The sequence below is a fragment of the Podarcis vaucheri genome, assembly GCF_965113315.1.
Source record: "Podarcis vaucheri genome assembly, chromosome: 2".
NCBI lineage: Eukaryota > Metazoa > Chordata > Lepidosauria > Squamata > Lacertidae > Podarcis > Podarcis vaucheri.
The window spans coordinates 133,758,828-133,778,543 of NC_138760.1; the positions used below are offsets into that span (position 1 = coordinate 133,758,828).

Sequence of the window (19,716 nt, forward strand, 5' to 3'; positions counted from 1 at the left end):
TTAAAAACTTCCCTGAACAGGGCTGCCTTAAGATGTCTTCTGAATGTCAGGTAGTTGTCCATCACCTTGACATCCAATGGGAGGGCATTCCACAGGGCGGGCGCCACCACCGAAAAGGCCCTCTGCCTGGTTCCCTGTAGCTTTGCTTCTCGCAATGAGGGAACCGCCAGAAGGCCCTCGGCGCTGGACCTCAGCGTCCGGGCAGAATGATGGGGGTGGAGACGCTCCTTCAGGTATACTGGACCGAGGCCATTTAGGGCTTTAAAGGTCAGCACCAACACTTTGAATTGTGCTCGGAAACGTACTGGGAGCCAATGTAGGTCTTTCAAGACCGGTGTTATATGGTATTGGCGGCCGCTGCCAGTCACCAGTCTAGCTGCCGCATTCTGGATTAGTTGTAGTTTCCGAGTCACCTTCAAAGGTAGCCCCACGTAGAGCGCATTGCAGTAGTCCAAGCGGGAGATGACCAGAGCATGCACCACTCTGGCCAGTGTTATTCACCTTTAATACTCACCTTTTTCAGTGTAACACATATTTTTATCTTGTGATATTCAGATGAAGAGAGGTATAACAATTTAATAAATAATTCCCAGTTGGAGCAGAGCTAGAATATCCGGAAGCCCTTGGCCACCCAGGGCAAAGGAGGAAGAACAGTGAGAGAGGCCTGGACAGGGAATCTCCGCTAAGATAAGCCAGTGTCAGGAGGCGGGTGCGAGACCCGGTGGCATATAATTATTATAAATCATAATAGGGGTGGGTGTCTCAATCTGGCCTTCCCAGCAGTCAGGCTCCAGCTGCTTTCCTTCTGCATCTCGAGCTCTCTCCATTCAAGAATGCAAGGCTGAGAGATGGAGGTCCAACCCCAAGAACATTGTCCCACTGAGCACTCCTTCAACCGGCCACAAGCACCAAGCCTTGTCACTAGACTTATATATGGGTCTCCCAAAATGGTCAGTATGGACCTCCTGAGGCCAAAGGGACTCTGCAGGTGATTAATAAACATCTAGAGGTCGAAGGGGACAAAATGTGGCCCAAGGGGTGCAGGATTATAGTGCAGAGGATGAAGAACTTCATGATGAACTTAGGACCCTGATGAATATTGGCTTCATGGAACATAGAGCAGCTCCCTTTCCTGTGATAAACCATTTTTTATCAAACGTAAAGCCCACAGTTAAACTGTATTCTAAGATAATGCTGCTTCATTAATGCTTAATTAAAGGTTAGGAAAGGCTGATGATGCATTACCATTATTTAACATTATTTCATCTATCTTTCCAAAAAATTTCATATGGAGGACAGGAAAGAATGTACGAGATGTCAAAATAAGAGCAGGTGCTAATTGATGTGTGTAATATTCCTTTGTTCTCTTCCTAGGTTTCCTTTCCCCCCGCTCCTCCCTGTTGAAAGAAGACAATGGAGAAGGCAGTCAAAATTCTGGAGGGCCATGTCCAATGGGAATAACAAAGAAACCATATAAATTCATGGTCTGTGAAAAGAGAGAGGAGAAACAATTTGAAAGTATGGAGTGTGGAAGGAGTTTCACTGACAGTGGAACACTTGGAAAACATCAATGGACTCACACAGGGGAGAAACCATTTAAATGCATGGAGTGTGGAAAGAGCTTCAGTCAGAGTGGACACCTTAGAATTCATCAACGGAGTCACACGGGAGAGAAACCATTTAAATGCATGGAGTGTGGAAAGAGCTTCAGTCAGAGTGGAGACCTTAGAATTCATCAACGGAGTCACACTGGGGAGAAACCATTTAAATGCATGGAATGTGGAAAGAGCTTCACTGAGAATGGAAAACTTAGAATTCATCAACGGACTCACACGGGGGAGAAACCATTTAAATGCATGGAGTGTGGAAAGAGCTTCAGTCAGAGTGGACACCTTAGAATTCATCAACGGACTCACACGGGGGAGAAACCATTTGAATGCATGGAGTGTGGAAAGAGCTTCAGTCGGAGTGGACACCTTAGAATTCATCAACGGAGTCACACGGGGGAGAAACCATTTGAATGCATGGAGTGTGGAAAGAGCTTCACTGAGAGTGGAAAACTTAGAATTCATCAACGGAGTCACACAGGGGAGAAACCATTTAAATGCATGGAGTGCGGAAAGAGCTTCACTACTAGCGGAAGCCTTAGAATTCATCAACGGAGTCACACAGGGGAGAAATCATTTAAATGCATGGAGTGTGGAAAGAGCTTCACTGAGCGTGGAAAACTTAGAATTCATCAACGGAGTCACACGGGGGAGAAACCATTTGAATGCATGGAATGTGGAAAGAGTTTCACTCAGAGTGGATACCTTAGAATTCATCAACGGACTCACACGGGGGAGAAACCATTTAAATGCATGGAGTGTGGAAAGAGCTTCACTGAGCGTGGAAAACTTAGAATTCATCAACGGAGTCACACGGGGGAGAAACCATTTGAATGCATGGAGTGTGGAAAGAGCTTCAGTCAGAGTGGACACCTTAGAATTCATCAACGGAGTCACACAGGGGAGAAACCATTTGAATGCATGGAGTGTGGAAAGAGCTTCAGTCAGAGTGGACACCTTAGAATTCATCAACGGAGTCACACTGGGGAGAAACCATTTAAATGCATGGAGTGTGGGAAGAGCTTCAGTGAGAGTGGACACCTTAGAATTCATCAACGGAGTCACACAGGGGAGAAACCATTTAAATGCATGGAGTGTGGAAAGAGCTTCAGTCGGAGTGGAGACCTTAGAATTCATCAACGGAGTCACACAGGGGAGAAATCATTTAAATGCATGGAGTGTGGAAAGAGCTTCACTGAGAGTGGACACCTTAGAATTCATCAACGGAGTCACACAGGGGAGAAACCATTTGAATGCATGGAATGTGGAAAGAGTTTCACTCAGAGTGGATACCTTAGAATTCATCAACGGAGTCACACGGGGGAAAAACCATTTAAATGCATGGAGTGTGGAAAGAGCTTCACTGAGAGTGGAAATCTTAGAATTCATCAACGGAGTCACACGGGGGACAAACCATTTGAATGCATGGAGTGTGGAAAGAGCTTCAGTCAGAGTGGACACCTTAGAATTCATCAACGGAGTCACACTGGGGAGAAACCATTTAAATGCATGGAGTGTGGGAAGAGCTTCAGTCAGAGTGGAGACCTTAGAATTCATCAACGGAGTCACACAGGGGAGAAACCATTTAAATGCATGGAGTTTGGAAAGAGCTTCAATAGAAGTGGAAACCTTAGCAAACACCATTGAACTCACAGAGCGAAAACCACTTACTTATATGGAGTGTAGATAGCTCTTCAATCCTGATGTTCTTACAAAACATCAATGGACTCACAAAGAGGAGAAGCTTTAAGAGTTGAAACCCAACAATCTACCAACAAACTGAAAAAGCAGAAATGATTTGAATGGAAGGAGTGTGGGAAGTTCTTCTGTTACCTTATATGTATATAATTTTATATGCAATTTGTTTTTATATGGAATTTATTTACAAATTGCTACATACTTTCCAGATACACATTTATTTCATACTTGACTTCCTCTCCATGGTTTCCCCATAGAATTTTTAAATTGCTGCATATTTCAGATATTTACACCTTACCTTTTCCACACTCTTCTCCAGCTAGTTTTCAACTGTTGTTTTCCATTCAGCTCCTGCTTGTGTTTGTACATGTTTACAAAAATTCTTTAAATATTCAACAAAAGGTTTCTACTCCTCCTTAATGTCTGTCTTGATCTCTTATTTTCATAGTTAAATTTGCCAATTTGACATATTCCATCACTTTTAACTGCCGCTCTCTTGATCAAGTGTAGCTATCTCTTGATTTTGCCATTTTTGTGCATAAAGTACTTTTGCTGCTGTCGTTCATCTGTCTTCATGGAACATTTAACCCAGTTATCCCTAAAAAAAATGGTTTCTTCAGGAGCATCACCCTAAGTAAAGTAATTTTCTCCCTAGTTATAATTCATCTGGTTGGCTGAAAGCCACAAAGATGTTTTCTTTTCCAACAAATCCTTATACATTTCCCAAGCTCTTTATAAATTCTTCCTAATTACATAATTAATTACAAAAAAAGTATTTGGTATTTTGCCTTCTTTTGAGATACCTTTCTGCAGTGTTCTGTCTTAGTCCAGTGATACTACTCCATTAAAATCGCCCATAATAATTATATTTCCAACATAAACCTCAGACATATTTTCATCCAATAGTTGGAAGAAATCTTTCTTTTTCCTCATTAGGTGCGTCAGCTCCTACCAATAATATTTTTTTCTCCTTCACCATCACTTTCACTGCAATAATTCTTCACCTCTAAAGATCTGTTTAGAGTCCAGTTTGGAATTCATATATAGTACCACCCCTCTTTTCTTTGTTTTATATGAATTCCTGTCCTAGTCCTTTATTTACCAATAATCAGATAATCCCACTATATCAGATCTCTTAACTGTGGGATTTAAGGGATGGGGAAGATTGTTATGGAAATGGGTGGGTTCCCGTGCTCCCCCCTCAAGAGGCTGCCTTATTATTATTATTACAGTGGTACCTCAGGTTACATACGTCAAACACTCCATACATCTAAATGTTTTCTTCTCCCCTTTGAGAATCTGTAGAGGTTTCTTAAGCATCCCATTCTAACTGATGCACCGCTCTGGGACTTCCAGGTTGTCACATCAGAGTTCAGTCGCCTGCCATGCACCCTCCGCAGCAGATCAGGTCCTGTGGTAAACTGGTCCCCAACCATTAGCCCCTCCCTCACCTGTCTTTGCTCTTCGGCCAGACCAGGTTTCTGGAGCAAGGCTGGATGTTACGGCAAAATCTGGGTGCGAGGCTGCTCTGCCACCCAGCTCGTCGGACTAAGTCCGCGGGTCCCTGCGGAGGAAAATGAGCTTAGCCGGAGACAGGAGCAAGCTGCAGAAGATCCAAGTTTATTGCGCAACAGGTTCAAGGCGAGATTGAACAGCGAGAAAGGGGTGACATGAACTTTTGAAATTTCCCTCCATATCCCAGAATACAGTGCAAAATACATCCCAGTTACATCATGAATACATTAAGAGGTTGGGTTACACAGATTAACATATGGAGGAGGGAGGGGTGAATATGCAGAGAGCTGGATGGAGGAGGGAGGGGGAATATGCAGAGAGCTGGATGGAGGAGGGAGGGGGGAATATGCAGAGAGCTGGAGATATGCGCAGATAAGCACATCCTGAGAAGACAATGGTCCATGTTTGCATAGTCTGTCACCTGGCATCGCCCGGAGGAAGGGCTTGGCAGATGGAAATAAATGGATATATTGTAGCGAAGAACAAGGTGAAGAAGACATGCCCCCCCTTCCGTATCACTCAGGAGAGAATCAGGAAAACAGAGCTGGTTTGGAAGGAGGAGAATTGGTGTATTCGGGGAGGGAGGGGCCACTCATTCCTCCCCCCCCTCCCGTCAGTGAGCTCCGCTTCCTAGGGAGGCAGGAAGGGAGGGGCCAAGGGGGGAGGGGAGGGGCCTGATCCACCTTCCCGGAAGAGGAGCAGCTCTGCGGAGGAGGAGGAGGGCAAAGAGGTGCGAAATATATCTATATATGGCGGGAAGGGGAGAGAGGGAGGCGCTTTTCCTCCCCCTGAATCTGCAAACAGGGCAGCTGGGAAGGAGGGGGCAGGATTTGGGGAGGATGAAAGGAAAGTGGGGGATTCCTCCCCCTCCCCCCCTTCTGGGGATCCGGCGAGCGGGGGAGGGGCTGGTTTTGGAGAAAGGAGCCCCTCCCCCTGAGGGGGCGCCTCCTTGGAGACCCCCAGCCCTTTGTCTTGCGGGGAAGGAAATGGGAATAGCAGAGCGAGCAAGGGAGGGGGGAGAGGAGATGCTCAGCTGCCCCACCGGGAAGGAAAAGGGAGCCCCCCCCGGCTGGGACTTGAACCCAGGCCCCAGTTCTGGCTTCCCCCTGGCAGGTATCTCTGGGGCGCCGCCATCCTGGGTTGGTGAGTCCCCTTTGGGGGGAGAAGGGTTAATGGGGGCGAGAGAGGCCTGGATGGAGACCCCCCCCCCGTCTCCCTCCTGGGATGGGGAGAGATTTGGCAGGAAGGCTGAGCCGGCCAGGGGGGCCTCTGGGCCAAGGGGACCCTTGGGGGGTGGAGGGAGGAAGGGAAGCATCCCTGGGGAGGGATGGAAGCCATCTTGGAGAAAGAGAGAGGGGCTGGGGGGGCGGCCTGCCTTGACTTCTCCCTCCTGCCCAGGAATCTGCCAGGACTCCGCGTAGACCAGGGAGAGATCCCTGAGCAGGAGCCCCGATCCAGCCACCCTCTCCTCCCCTGTAGCTCAGCCCTTGCCCTGCCTCAAGTCCCAGATCAGGAGCTGCAGGGGGCGCTGGGGGCTGTTAGAGGGAGTCCAACCATGGGGGGGGGGAAAGAGGAAGCCCCCTTTATTATTCCCCCCCCTTTGAGGCTTCTCTCTGGGCAACTCCAGTCTCTCCCACATTCCTGGGTTTCCGTGGAGAAGCATCTAAAGGGCTCCCCCCCCCAGAGACACCTGGGCCCAACTCCTTCTCTCCCTTCAGCCAGGTTTCCATTATTCCCACTATATCAGATCTCTTAACTGTGGGATTTAAGGGATGGGGAAGATTGTTATGGAAATGGGTGGGTTCCCGTGCTCCCCCCTCAAGAGGCTGCCTTATTATTATTATTACAGTGGTACCTCAGGTTACATACGCTTCAGGTTACAGACTCCGCTAACCCAGGATGAGAACAGAAATTGTGGTCCAGCGGCGCGGCAGCAGCAGGAGGCCCCATTATGTTAAGAACACTTTCTTAACCACCGGAACGAATTGAGTACTTAACCCGAGGTACCACTGTACTGCAGTTTCAGTTATTCTTATTTGTTTATTTAATCTATTGGTTGCTTTCTCTTGCCCAGGGCAGCCCAAAGGGACTTACAACCAGTTGTTGTTGTTGTTGTTGTTGTTGTTGTTGTTGTTATGTTCCACGGTGACACTCCAAGGCCGCCTTTGTCGTGTTTCCTGTATTTTGGGGGAAGAGAGAAGGCTGTTCTCGGGGCCTGCTCCCCCACTAGGGAAGCTGAGGCAGCCCCCTCAGGCAGCAGATGCAGGGGGGGCAAGGAGGGGACGGAGCTGAGTCCCATTTGGCCAGCCTTGATTTAACCCTCTATCCTCTCATCCAGTGGAAGGTGCTTTCCTATTGCCAGTGTCCTAGACACAATGCAGCCACCTTGGGAAGTCAATGGTACAGGATGATTTGGGAATGTGAGCAGTTGGTTGGACTGTATCAGGAAGATGTTGGAGATCACGGAGGAAGGAGGAAACAAAATGCAGATATTCAGTGTTTTCAGGGGAGGGGGAAGAAGGGGAAAGTTTGTCCCACCAGATAAGACTCTGATACGGACCGGAGGGGGGTACCTCCTCCTTACCCCCTTTTCGTTGGAACGTCCGAGACGATGATCTCGAGGGTGCCCACCATATGCTCACTCTCAGCCCCTCCACCGTTACATAAGCACCACACTTTTCCCAGACCTCTCTCTCTTTCTTTCTTCCACGAGCGAAATAAGCTCAAATATTCCCCTATCTTTTCCTATGCCTATCTGCGCTCCATACTTAAAACGAGTAGACCGAGTGTTCCTGTTTTTCCACTGATTCCTATGGCCGCGCTTTAGCCAATCACAGCCATGCATTTGTCCTGCAAGAGGTGGCTCAGGGAGCTACTGCACGCCTCATTTCACCCCTGACAAGCTGTTGACGGCCCCCCACTGCGAGAACAATGGATCCGAAACCAGGGACCTCGTAAAACTGTCAAAATCCTGCTACAATGTATCAATTCCTGCTAAAATGTATCCATTCTGTTTCCGCTTTTGATCTGAGTACGAAATAGGCTAGAAAGCATTGAAATCTTTGAAAATTGATATAAAATCAACCGTAACTCCGATTTCTTCGCTCTTGGTGTCATTCAACTCAGCTCCTCCTGGACTCCATGATACTACCCCTACTTCCATAATCCCCAAAGCGGCAGGTCACGTACACAGGAACTTCTTAATCCTGTCAGATGGTTTCCAAAACCCTTCCTCCGGGCAATACTAAGTGGCAGACGATGCATATCTCTTGCCCATTGTCTGCCCACCACCGGTACTCAATAAATGTTTATCTATGTATATTTCTTGCTCTGCATATTCCCCCTCCCTCATCCGAAATGTTAATGAATGTAATCCCACCCCTTCTTAATCTATTCATGACGTGTGAAATATATTCATGACGTAATTCGCGAAACATGACCTTCCCATAATGTATTCATGACGTTTCTTGCACTGTATTCTGGGTTATGGAGGGAACTTTTAAAAGCTTATGTCGCCCCATTTTCGGGGTTCAAAGCCTTTTGAACCTGTTGCGCAATAAACTCGGATCTTCGTATTTTGCTCCTGTGTCTGGCTGAGCTCCTTTATTCTCCGCAGGGACCCGCGGACTCTGTCCGACGAGCTGGGTGGCTGTGCACTCACGCACCCAGATTTTACCGTAACAGACTCCCATCCTCCCTGGCCATGGGCCATCCTTGCTTGGGCAGGTGTCCAACCACATCTGGAGGGCCAGAGGTGACTCACCTCAGTATAGACGGTTCCTCTAGGGCTCAGTGTTACTTGGGAGTTGGTGGAACAGGATCTTAAGGGTTCTTGAGACATTTCTGAGGGATTGTGATTGGTATCCAGACCCTAACACTATAAAGCCAATGTGTCCCCACTGAGCAGTTTATCAACCCTGCTGGCCACAGGGGAAGACCTTCTGAAGGAAATGGTTTGTCCCCAAAGTTGCTTCCTTCCTTTCTCCGCTGCTGCTGCTGCCCACACTAAAGAAATGTCTGGATGAAATCCCAGGGATGTCTGGCTCCTATTACAAAGAGATCCAGTTGATATTCTAGAATAAAGTGTGGCTAAGATTCCGAGTCACAATTGTGGCTGAGAAATTCAGCCAGGGAATATGAAACTGATTTGAAGATTGGTTTCTTCTTTAAACATTATTATTATTATTATTATTATTATTATTATATTACATTTAGGTGGACACACCACTGGTTTCATCTCCTTTCTTTTCTTTCCCACAATCAGTGTTATTCACCATTAATACTCACCTTTTTCAGTGTCACACATATTTTTATCTTGTGATCTTCAGTTGAAGAGAGGTATACAAATTTAATAATCCCCAGTTGGAGCAGAGCTAGAATATCCAGAAGCCCTTGGCCACCCACGGCAAAGGAGGAAGAACAGTGAGAGAGAACTGAACAGGGAATCTCCACTAAAGATAAGCCAGTGTCAGGAGGCGGGTGTGAGACCCGGCGGCATATAATTATTATAAATCATAATTGGGGTGGGTGTCTCAATCTGGCCTTCCCAGCAGTCAGGCTTCAGCTGCTTTCCTTCTGCATCTCCAGCTCTCTCCATTCAAGAATGCAAGGCTGAGAGGTGGAGGTCCAGCCCCAAGAACATTCTCCAACTGAGCACTCCTTCAACCGACCACAAGCACCAAGCCTTGTCACTAGACTTACATATGGGTCTCCCAAAATGGTCAGTATGGACCTCCTGAGGCCAAAGGGAATGTGCAGGTGATTAATAAAGATCTAGAGGTCGAAGGGGACAAAATGTGGCCCAAGGGGTGGAGGATTATTTTCGATAGTTTTATTGCTTTATCGTTCGGCGCCCAGCCACACTTTCCCTGCGAGCCTCTGCAGGTCGTAAAGCAATTAGCAATTAGCAAAGTTGCACAGCGGTCGCGTGTTGAAAGAGCAGTAAATCAGTGCCAAACGTTTCTTCTGTCCTAATATCTCTTTATTGGAACAAAATAGCGTATTTACAATCTCCAATAGCCATCCGTGTTAAGCTGCATCTTCTCTCTCTGCTTGCAGCGCTGTAACAGAATGCTTTCGATTTCCACTCAGTACACAGCATTCCAAGCTGCTTTCGTCACCTCCTGGCTTACTTCCCTTGTTGTCTCCTCGTCTCAGGCTCCAGGCACAGAAGGTTAACCCTTCACTACACCCAACAGATTATTGTGCAGAGGATGAAGAACTTCATGGTGAACTTAGGACCCTGATGAATATTGGCCAGGTTCATAGACATAGAGCAGCTCCCTTTCCTGTGAGAAACCACTTTATGTAAAAAGTAAACACCAAAAGTCTACCGTATTCTGAGATAATGCTGCTTCATTAACTATAATTAAGGGTTATGAAATGTTGATGATGCATTACTATTATTTTAAATTATTTCATTTGCATTTCCGAAAAATTTGGAACATATGGAGGACAGGAGAGAATGTACAAGATGTTAAAATAAGTGGAGGTTGTAATTCATGTGTGTAATATTCCTTTGTTCTCTTCCTAGAAAACAAATAGGATTTTCTCCCTACCCCACCCCATCGAAAGAAGACAATGGAGAAGGCAATCAGAATTCTGGTGGGCGATGTCCAATAGGATTAACAAAGAAACCATTTAAATGTATGGAGTGTGAAAGGAGAGAGGAGAAATAATTTGAAAGTATGGAGTGTGGGAAGAGCTTCAGTAGCAGTGGAACACCAAGAAAACATCAACGGACTCACACAGGGGAGAAACCATTTAAATGCATGGAGTGTGGAAAGAGCTTCATTGATAGAGGAACACTTCGAATCCATCATCGAATTCACACGGGGGGGGCATTTAAATGTGAGGAGTGCGAAAAAAGCTTCACTGATAATCGATTACTCAGAAGTCATCAACAGACTCATTTGGGGGGGAAACCATTTAAATGTATGGAGTGTGGAAGGAGCTACATTGACAGTGGAACACTAAGAAAACATCAACGGACTCACACGGGTGAGAAACCATTTAAATGTATGGAGTGCGGAAAGAGCTTCATTGATAGTGGCACATTAAGAAAACATCAACGGACCGACATGGGGGAGAAACCATTTAAATGCATGGAATGTGGAAAAAGTTTCAGTGACAATGGAAAACTTAGAATTCATCAGCGGACACACACAGGGGAGAAACCATTTAAATGCATGGAATGTGGAGACAGCGTCCGTCACAATGGAACCCTTAGAATTCATTAACGGACTCACACGGGGGAGAAACCATTTAAATGCATGGACTGTGGTAAGAGCTTCATTAACAGTGGAACACTAAGAAAACATCAACGGACCCATACAGGGGAGAAACCATTTAAATGCATGGAGTGTGGGAAGAGCTTCACTGATAGTGGAACACTTAAAATTCATCAATGGACTCATACAGGTGAAAAACCATTTCAGTGCATGGAGTGTGGAAAGAGCTTCACTGATAGTGGAACACTTAGAATTCATCAACGGACTCATACAGGTGAGAAACCATTTCAATGCATGGAGTGTGGAAAGAGCTTCAGTCGGAGTGGACTCCTTACAAACCATCACCATATTCACACGGGAGAGAAACCATTTAAATGCATGGAGTGTGGAAAGAGCTTCACTGAGAGTGGACACCTTAGAAACCATCATCTGATTCACACGGGGGAGAAACCATTTAAATGTATGGAGTGTGGAAAGAGCTTTAGTCAGAGCGGACACCTTAGATACCATCAATGGACTCACAGAACGGAGAAACCATTTCAATGCTTGGAGTGTGGAAGGAGCTTCAGTACAAATTATTATGGGGGCGTGTGTTCCACAGGGAGGGCGCCACTACCAAGAAGGCCCTCTGCCTGGTTCCCTGTAATTATGAGGGAACTGCCAGAAGACCCTCGGAAGTGGACCTCAGTGTCCGGGCTAAATGATGGGGGGATTTTCTTTTCCTTGTGTTAGATGGATGTTGAAACAAGGTGTGATTGACTAGGCCATGTCTGGATCACAGATTTCTATCCAGGAGCCACAACTGCTTTGCATTCACAAACGCTATGTGAAATATCACTAGTAAATAGAATAATTTAAACAAGGAAACCAACAACAGTATTAAAATTGCAGGGAGAGAGAGAAAATCTGGATTTGAAATGACCAAACCACAAGATGAAAAGTCTCCATAGTAAATGAGGGAAGGGGGAGGCATTGGGGGGGGGGCTTTTGAAGTCTCCCTGCTGGCAAGGGAATTGCAGAGCAAGGACGCCTCTGTCTGTCTGGAATCCCTCACTGCCTCATCTCCAGCAGGAAGGGAGGATTTCCAGACTGCGACCCTTCACTGTTAGGGGGAGGTGCTGGGGCCTGGGCAGCTGGATGGATGGACATCAGCCTGCAGAAATGCTCCCCCCTTCCTTTCACAGGACTGTTGTGGTGTTGCATGTGAGTGACAAGGCAACACTCAAGAACAGTTCCCACCAACCAACATTACATCATTCCTCCACTGCCCACAAGGGGGCGATCTTTCCTCTACACATGGTAGAATCCTAGAATTGCAGAGTTGGAAGGGACCACGAGGGTCATCTAGTCCAGCCCCCTGCAATGCAGGAATATTTTGCCCAAAGTGGGGCTCAAACCCCCGACCCATAGATTCAGAGTCTCATGCTCTACCAACCGAACTCTAAAGCAGAGCCCAGAATAATTAGGGTTGCCATATTTCAAAAAGTAAAAACCAGGACAAGCCCAAAATTGTAGAGCTTTTTTTTTTTTAGACAAGGCCCCAAATAAACGCCAAAAAAGCCCATGATTTTTCGACTGACTTGTCTTAAATTCAGGACAAAGTGCCATCTTTTGGAAATTCCGCCTTTGAAATCTTTTGCAAGTCTTTCTTTTGAATGGGGTGGGGGGTTTTCAATCTGGCCAGTCCCCACGCAAAAGAATAAATTGAAACGTATCAAAAAGGGCAGCATTTCGAAACCACCTGGTTGCAAACCACTCCGGGTCCTTTGGCCTCCTGCTAGCAGAACTGCCTGAACTGGGAGCAGAGTAGGACTTGCTCCTGAGTAAGCAGGCTCTGGATGGAAGATTGTGTATCAATAAGGCTTTTGGCCATGAATTTATACCTACAGCTAAAATGAGAAAAGAGAAGAGGTTCTTTATGCAGGCCCCAAACTAGACCCCAAGCAGCTATTTAAGGGCAGTGAGGGAAGAATTATGAGTTGGGAAGTCAAAATAAAAAAATTCCTTCCAGTAGCACCTTAAAGACTGTTACGGAAGGGGGGGGGCATGTCTTCTTCACTACAATATATTTGCTCAATTTCTCTAGGACTCCATCACCCCTCCCCTGTCCTCCATAATCTCTCAAGTAATCCTGTCAAAATCACTCTGCCAAACCTTTCCTCGGGCAATGCCAGGTGACAGACTATGCGTACATGGACCATTGTCTTCTCAGGATGTGCTTATCTGCGCATATCTCCAGCTCTGCATATCCCCCCTCCCTCCTCCATATGTTAATCCAGTGTAACCCAACCTCTCCTTAATGTATTCATGATGTAATCTGTGTAACCCAACCTTTCCTTAATGTATTCGTGATGTAACTGGGAGGTATTTTGCACTGTATTCTGGGACATGGAGGAAATTTCAAAAGTTGATGTCACCCCCTTTCTCGCTGTTCAATCTTGCCTTGAACCTGTTGCGCAATAAACTTGGACCTTCTGCAGTTTGCTCCTGTGTCCGGCTGAGCTCATTTTCTTCCGCAGGGACCCACGGACTTAGTCCGATGAGCTGGGTGGCAGAGTAACCCCGCACCCAGATTTTAGCCGTAACAGTTGGCGCCCAACGTGGGGCTTGCGGTTCTCCCGAGCTGCTGACTGGGGCCCCCGAAATCTTCAGCCGGCTCCAGGCCATTTTGCCTGGGAAGATCCTTTTGGACCCCCAGCCATCTTCTGGGCGGTAATCGAAAGCCCTAGGAGTTCAGCCGGGGAGCAAAAGAGGGATCCAGCCGGCTTATTCATTGATCCCGGGATCATCATAGAAGACGCGTGAGTATAAGGAAAAAGGAAAATCCAGTGCACTGGTGGGAAGGGGGTGGAAGTCTCCTGGCAACTGAATTCTCTGCCCTCCTCTCTATCGCTCCTTCTTGCCTTTCTCTTGGTCCGGTTAGTGAGAGAGACCGGGGACCGCTGCTCAACCCAAAAGGGGGGTTCTGAGCTCTATCCCTTTTCCTTAAAATCTCCAGCCAGCCGCACCAATTGGGAGCCCGAAAGTAAGACGGAGAGACCCGACTTGAAAGATAGCCGACTCTCTGCAACGGGCATCCCAGTTGAAAGCAAGGGGTTGGAGCTCTCTTTCCGATCTTCCCGAGCGTCCTTTCTAGGGGGCAGGAAGTGGTCTTGCTTTCTATCCCAATCCCAGCCGCACCGGTCGAGCTACATACCACGTGTACTGTAAGCTCGCTTCCGAAAGCAAGGGGGATTTTCGACCCGAAATTCTATCCAGGGACCACCCGATCTGGCACTGCATGGCGCGGGCGTCCAGTAGGGCCCCTTTTCCTGAGATGTGACGATAGGTAGGAGGTTGCCAGGAGGGATAGCCCATGAGGAATTGGGCAGGACCGGCAGAGTGGAAAGAGACCCCAGGTTACAGGAAATAAGGAAATAAGGAAATAGGAAATGGAACGCAAGGAACCGGATAGCTAGAGCTCTCTAAAACCCACTAAGGAAGTTGCCAGGCAACTAGAAGCCCCTTCTCCTCTTTACTATACGTCCCTGTACTAAGCATACCAAACCCCTAGACATACCAATCCTAATCAACCCCTCTTTTTCCCCTTCTCTATCCCAGACACCCCCCCAAAAAAAGAAAAAAGCAAAAAAGGCAACAACAGCAACGCATGCATCTATAAAGGGGTACCCAGTCAACCAAGCGTTGTGAGCCCTACCAGTCTGATTACCTGGTGGTGTGTTTGAAGAGGCAAGGAGGCTCATAAAACCATGTGGGACCTTCCTACTAATTTCACTTAATGAAGCCAAAGGTAGTGGCCCATCTCCTTGCAATAACCAACTAAAGGATGAGAATATATATGTTTACATGTTGTCTGTTATGTGTGTTGTCTGTTAATACATATATGAGAAGATGTATGTTTACATGTTGTCTGTTATGTGTGTTGTCTGTTCCTTCTGTCTCTGGCAGACTGCCTTTCTTAAGTGTGCATAGTTTAAACTGCAAGCTTGCTTCAAAATTTAAATCTAAGGAAGCCATGCTGGATCTTAGCAGTCCTAAATAAGACAAAAATTGAGAATGAAGTGTGCAAATGTTTACCCCACCTCTTGCTTTGCCCCAACTTTTGAGATTGTGAGTCTACAGTCTTATTTTGGAAGGTGCTGATAACCTAATGTTTCTGCTGCAAAAGCCTAGTTGAGCCAACTGCTCTCTCAAGCTAAAATGCAGTGTATGTACTTCATTAAGCATATGCCTATAAAAGTATGGTGTTCATTCAAAGAAAAATATTTGAATCCAGTTTTAACTTTGATTTGGTTGGACAGAAGAGTTATTGTAAGGCTCCTGATATCAGTCTCTATAAGACTTCATGGCCTCTTTTGTTAGAAAATGCCCCCCCTCCCCCTTGTTTCACTCTGCCTCTTTCAGTTGTTTTCCCCCTTCTTACTTCTGTGCCAGGTAAATTTACTCCCGAGTAAGAGAGGGGAGGGGGGCAACACTCGTGTATTCCCTTAAAAAAAAAATCAAATCTAGGGCTGCTTTAACTGTGCTTTATAAGAGATCCTCTCCCTATCTTACGAAAACTGTTCACTTCAATCTTCCTTAAATATCATTTCAAACTCACTCAAACTATCTCAAGATCTGCAAAAAGGGTTCTGTGTAACGTTATGTACTTTTATTTTCCTCTTCCTTAGTACATGATAGGAGCATAGATGTTTCCTTTCCCAGCTGTAAATCTGTACTTAAATGTGTATGCCTCTTTGGTAGTACAAATCTTGCTGCAAAATCTTGCTGTGAACCCTATATTTTGGAGGGTTGGACTAGATGACCCCAGGGTCCCCTTTCAACTCTCCCGATTTGTGGCTGTGTGGAAGGACATGTGTCTGCAAGCATTGGAGGGTACTTCTTAAATTCTGGTGACGTGATGGAGTTGAAATTCAACCTAGCTATGCTCTTTAGTTTTAAAAGGTGAGAGGTGAAGCCCAACTGGTAATATCAAGCATTTAAGTGATTACAGTGTTCATCATTTTGTCTATTATTTTTTAAAAAAATCAAACTTAAAAGTCCATTAAAAGTTTAAGCACATAAAAATTCATATAATCAAGTAGAATTAGCCTTGACCATCCATCCTGTAAATAAAGGGCAGTAAAATTTGTCTGCAGATGGTAAGGCTGAGAATGTTTAAAAAAAAAAAAATCATATGAATTCTAACTCTCTGGCCATTTTACTCATAAATAAGAGAGCGGTTGATTGTTCCACGAATGACCAGATAAAATGACCAATAATGATAGTCCTTTCCTGTACATAAAGGAAGCACTCCTGTTGCTTGAGCTGAAATTGCTAGCTTTGGTGAATACTTAAATTGCTGAGTTTCTCTTTTTTGTTGTTTTAAAATCTAACCCTATTTTTAAAATCTACTCCTTACCTTTCCCTTCCTTATTCTAATTGAGCCAAAGGATGCAACATTTTCAATGGTATAAAAGGTTTGCTGAGACATGAACTCTGCACATGCACAGAGGCTAGATCAGCTTTAAAAAAAAAAGAGAGAGAGAGCGAGAGAAAGGAGGGGGGAGAGAGAAGGTTTGGAGAGCGTGAAACCTATACAAATTTCCTTATGTAAAACTTGGAACCATTGAGCGAAATCATCCTTAATGTGTTTTGCTCCAGGGCTACTTAAGACAATAGAGTTAAGTACTGGACATGCCAAATTCTTTTCACAGGTAAATATCAAAGCACTCCCACTGTGAGTTCCTCTCTTGAGTAGTTTCCCCCCCCCATGGGATTTAAATTTTATAACAGTTTTCTTGTGTGTGTGTGTATGTGTATATGCCTATGCATTTTAGGAACAGCATTTCCTGACAGACCTCTCACATGAAATAATTTTCCCTTTTAACAGAGTGTCCTTTCTGAGGGGATGCAAACAGTGATTTAAATACTCTATAAAAAGTAATTGCATTTGTTTTCCTTTTGTCTTACTTCCCTTAAAGCCAAACAGTCACTTTCTTTCTGTTCAGCAAAACAAGTCTGAATCCCTGCTATATTAGTTGATTTCCTTCTATCTCTTTGTGGCTTTGACATTAATTTTTAGGTTACAAATAATCTGTTTTCCTTTATTAAGTTCGTTTTATCAGTTCTTCCATTATATATATGAAATTAATCGAAGCACAACCAAACATTGTTTGTGGAATGGTATTTGTTTACCTTTTGCCTGTTGTTGTTGTTTAGTCGTTTAGTCGTGTCCGACTCTTCGTGACCCCATGGACCAGAGCACGCCAGGCACTTCTGTCCTCCACTGCCTCCCGCAGTTTGATCAAACTCATGCTGGTAGCTTCAAGAACACCATCCAACCATCTCGTCCTCTGTCGTCCCCTTCTCCTTGTGCCCTCCATCTTTCCCAACATCAGGGTCTTTTCCAGGGAGTCCTCTCTTCTCATGGGGTGACCAAAGTATTGGAGCCTCAGCTTCACGATCTGTCCTTCCAGTGAGCACTCAGGGCTGATTTCCTTCAGAATGGAGAGGTTGGATCTTCTTGCAGTCCATGGGACTCTCAAGAGTCTCCTCCAGCACCATAATTCAAAAGCATCAATTCTTCGGCGATCAGCCTTCTTTATGGTCCAGCTCTCACTTCCATACATCACTACTGGGAAAACCATGGCTTTTACTATACGGACCTTTGTTGGCAAGGTGATGTCTCTGCTTTTTAAGATGTTGTCTAGGCTTGCCATCGCCTTTCTCCCAAGGAGCAGGCGTCTTTTAATTTCGTGACTGCTGTCACCATCTGCACTGATCATGGAGCCCAAGAAAGTAAAATCTCTCACTGCCTCCAGTTCTTCCCCATCTATTTGCCAGTGAGCATTTCTTAATTCTGTCATTTTGGCTAGTGCAAGGTACTTGCACAACTTTAAATTGCCATTCATTTTCTTGGTATTAACTCATTTCCCAGTATTCCACTATTAACATTACAGCTGATGTCACATCAAGAAACACTTTTATTTTCATTTGGGATGTTAGAATGCCAAAACAGATTACTTCAGGTTACTTATTAATTGTGTGTCTTAGCATTTATTTATTTTTGGTTCCTCATAGCTCATTTTGTGTGTTTGTGTTTTACTTTGGGGACATGTTCATCACATGTTGAAAGTCAGTTTCATGAAGTTCTTTTATCAGATAGCACATGGTGAATTTTAAGTTTTTCCCCATTGTTTTCCCATCTTTTCAGTCTAGTGGTTTTGATAATATATTTAATAATAATTCTTTTCTAAATCTGATGTCCTTGTGTCAGGTTTGTTTTCATCTGACTGGTAATCTAATTTTTTGCTTTCTTTTGTATTTTTTTAACCTTTGTATTTTTTCAGTTCTCTTTCTATACATGTGGAGTAATTTTTATTTTATAATATGAAAAGAACAACAACAACAAAAACTAAGTGAAGGAAAGCAAACAAACTTAGCAGATAATAACAGTAATTATATGGAAATGTGATAATAAATAATACTAAATAGTAAATTTTATTTCTATCCTGCCCTCCCCAGCCGAAGCTGGGCTCAGGGCGGCTAACAACAATCAAAATAGTCCAATAATGATAATGAATAAAATGTTTAATCCACTAAGATTGTTATTATTTGCAGCTTCCCATGGAAACTGGAGGACATCCTTTTTGCCTTTTGCCCCTTCCTTGTCTAACTGTTTTTAAGTCACCCCAAAACCCTGCCCCTTACAGGATATCACTTCTACAGATGTGCAATGATGAAAAGCAGCAACAACCCCTCAACAACCCCTCAACTCAGTTCTTCGCTATCACGAGACCTGCAACACCAGAGTTTTCAAAGTGGCCACAGCTATCTCTTTAAAATGATATAGACTGACGGGGGGGGGGGGCTGACAAAGGGGGGAGGAGTTGAATTGCAAGGACATTTTTTCACTTGAACCTCAAGCCTCTGCTCCAAGATTCAAAAGATACATACGTAAAAGATCACAATGGTGTCAAGATATGCAACAGATATTTAATTATTTTGTTTTGTATTATGTGTTATTATGTAAGAATGTTGAAATGTGTCTGACAGTGTGATTTCCACAAAGGGGGGCAATTTATTGTGTGTAACTGTTTTTATGTTTAATGTCTTATTCCTTACACACCAGTGGAGAATTCTCATGCATTTTATACTTTCTAATAGCTCACACTATTGTGTAGTCCAATGTTTAGATAACCACAATTCGTTGTCCCACCTGGCACTATGCCAACCTTCCCTACCCATTTTAAAAATGTGCTAAAACTTGCTTTACCAAGGAGAAGCTTCTAAGAAACATGAAGGTGGATATGCTTTGGTTTAGCAGGAATGATTCCTTATAGACTTAAATTGACTTATTTGGACAACTGCCCTTGTTAAGAATGGTTTTCTTTTAACAGATTGGTTTGAAGAGTTGAGAACCATGGGGCAAGATAAATTCAAATTGGACTCAGTTTGAATTGGGCACGTGTATCCAGGCTGCAATTAGCCTTTTGGTCCTTTAAGTGCAAGTGAGCAACTCTCCATGCGTGCAAAACCACAGCCTATAATAAAATCCCATAGCTAAAGGCCAAGGCGAAGACATCTCCCTCAGAGATGCCCAAACCTGTGCCAGCTATGGTGAATGCCAGGCGACATGGTTAAATGAAAGCCCTGAGGGGATTCAACAGACAGGATGTGTTGCT

General features: G+C 44.9%; 2 protein-coding genes across 3 annotated transcripts in view; both read left to right on the top strand.

The window, feature by feature from the left end:
- Nucleotides 1-5,532: 5,532 nt before the first annotated feature.
- The window catches only part of LOC309525803 (uncharacterized protein), a 66,493-nt gene continuing 52,309 nt past the window's right edge, over nt 5,533-19,716 (top strand). The window contains exon 1 of the mRNA XM_082211387.1: nt 5,533-5,550. The gene's annotated coding sequence lies outside the window, so the exon portion shown is untranslated. The remainder of the gene's footprint in view (nt 5,551-19,716) is intronic.
- Nucleotides 6,175-11,618, top strand: LOC309525841 (uncharacterized protein). 2 transcript variants are annotated; one of them, XM_082211458.1, is made up of 3 exons: nt 6,175-6,823; nt 9,978-10,110; nt 10,354-11,618. In XM_082211458.1, exon 3 carries the CDS (start codon nt 10,508-10,510, stop codon nt 11,057-11,059), a length of 552 nt encoding a protein of 183 aa, XP_082067584.1. In that variant the 5' UTR covers nt 6,175-6,823; nt 9,978-10,110; nt 10,354-10,507; the 3' UTR covers nt 11,060-11,618. The 2 variants fall into 2 exon arrangements, with proteins under 2 accessions (XP_082067584.1, XP_082067585.1); XM_082211459.1 differs by lacking the exon at nt 6,175-6,823 and having other exon boundaries at nt 9,566-10,110.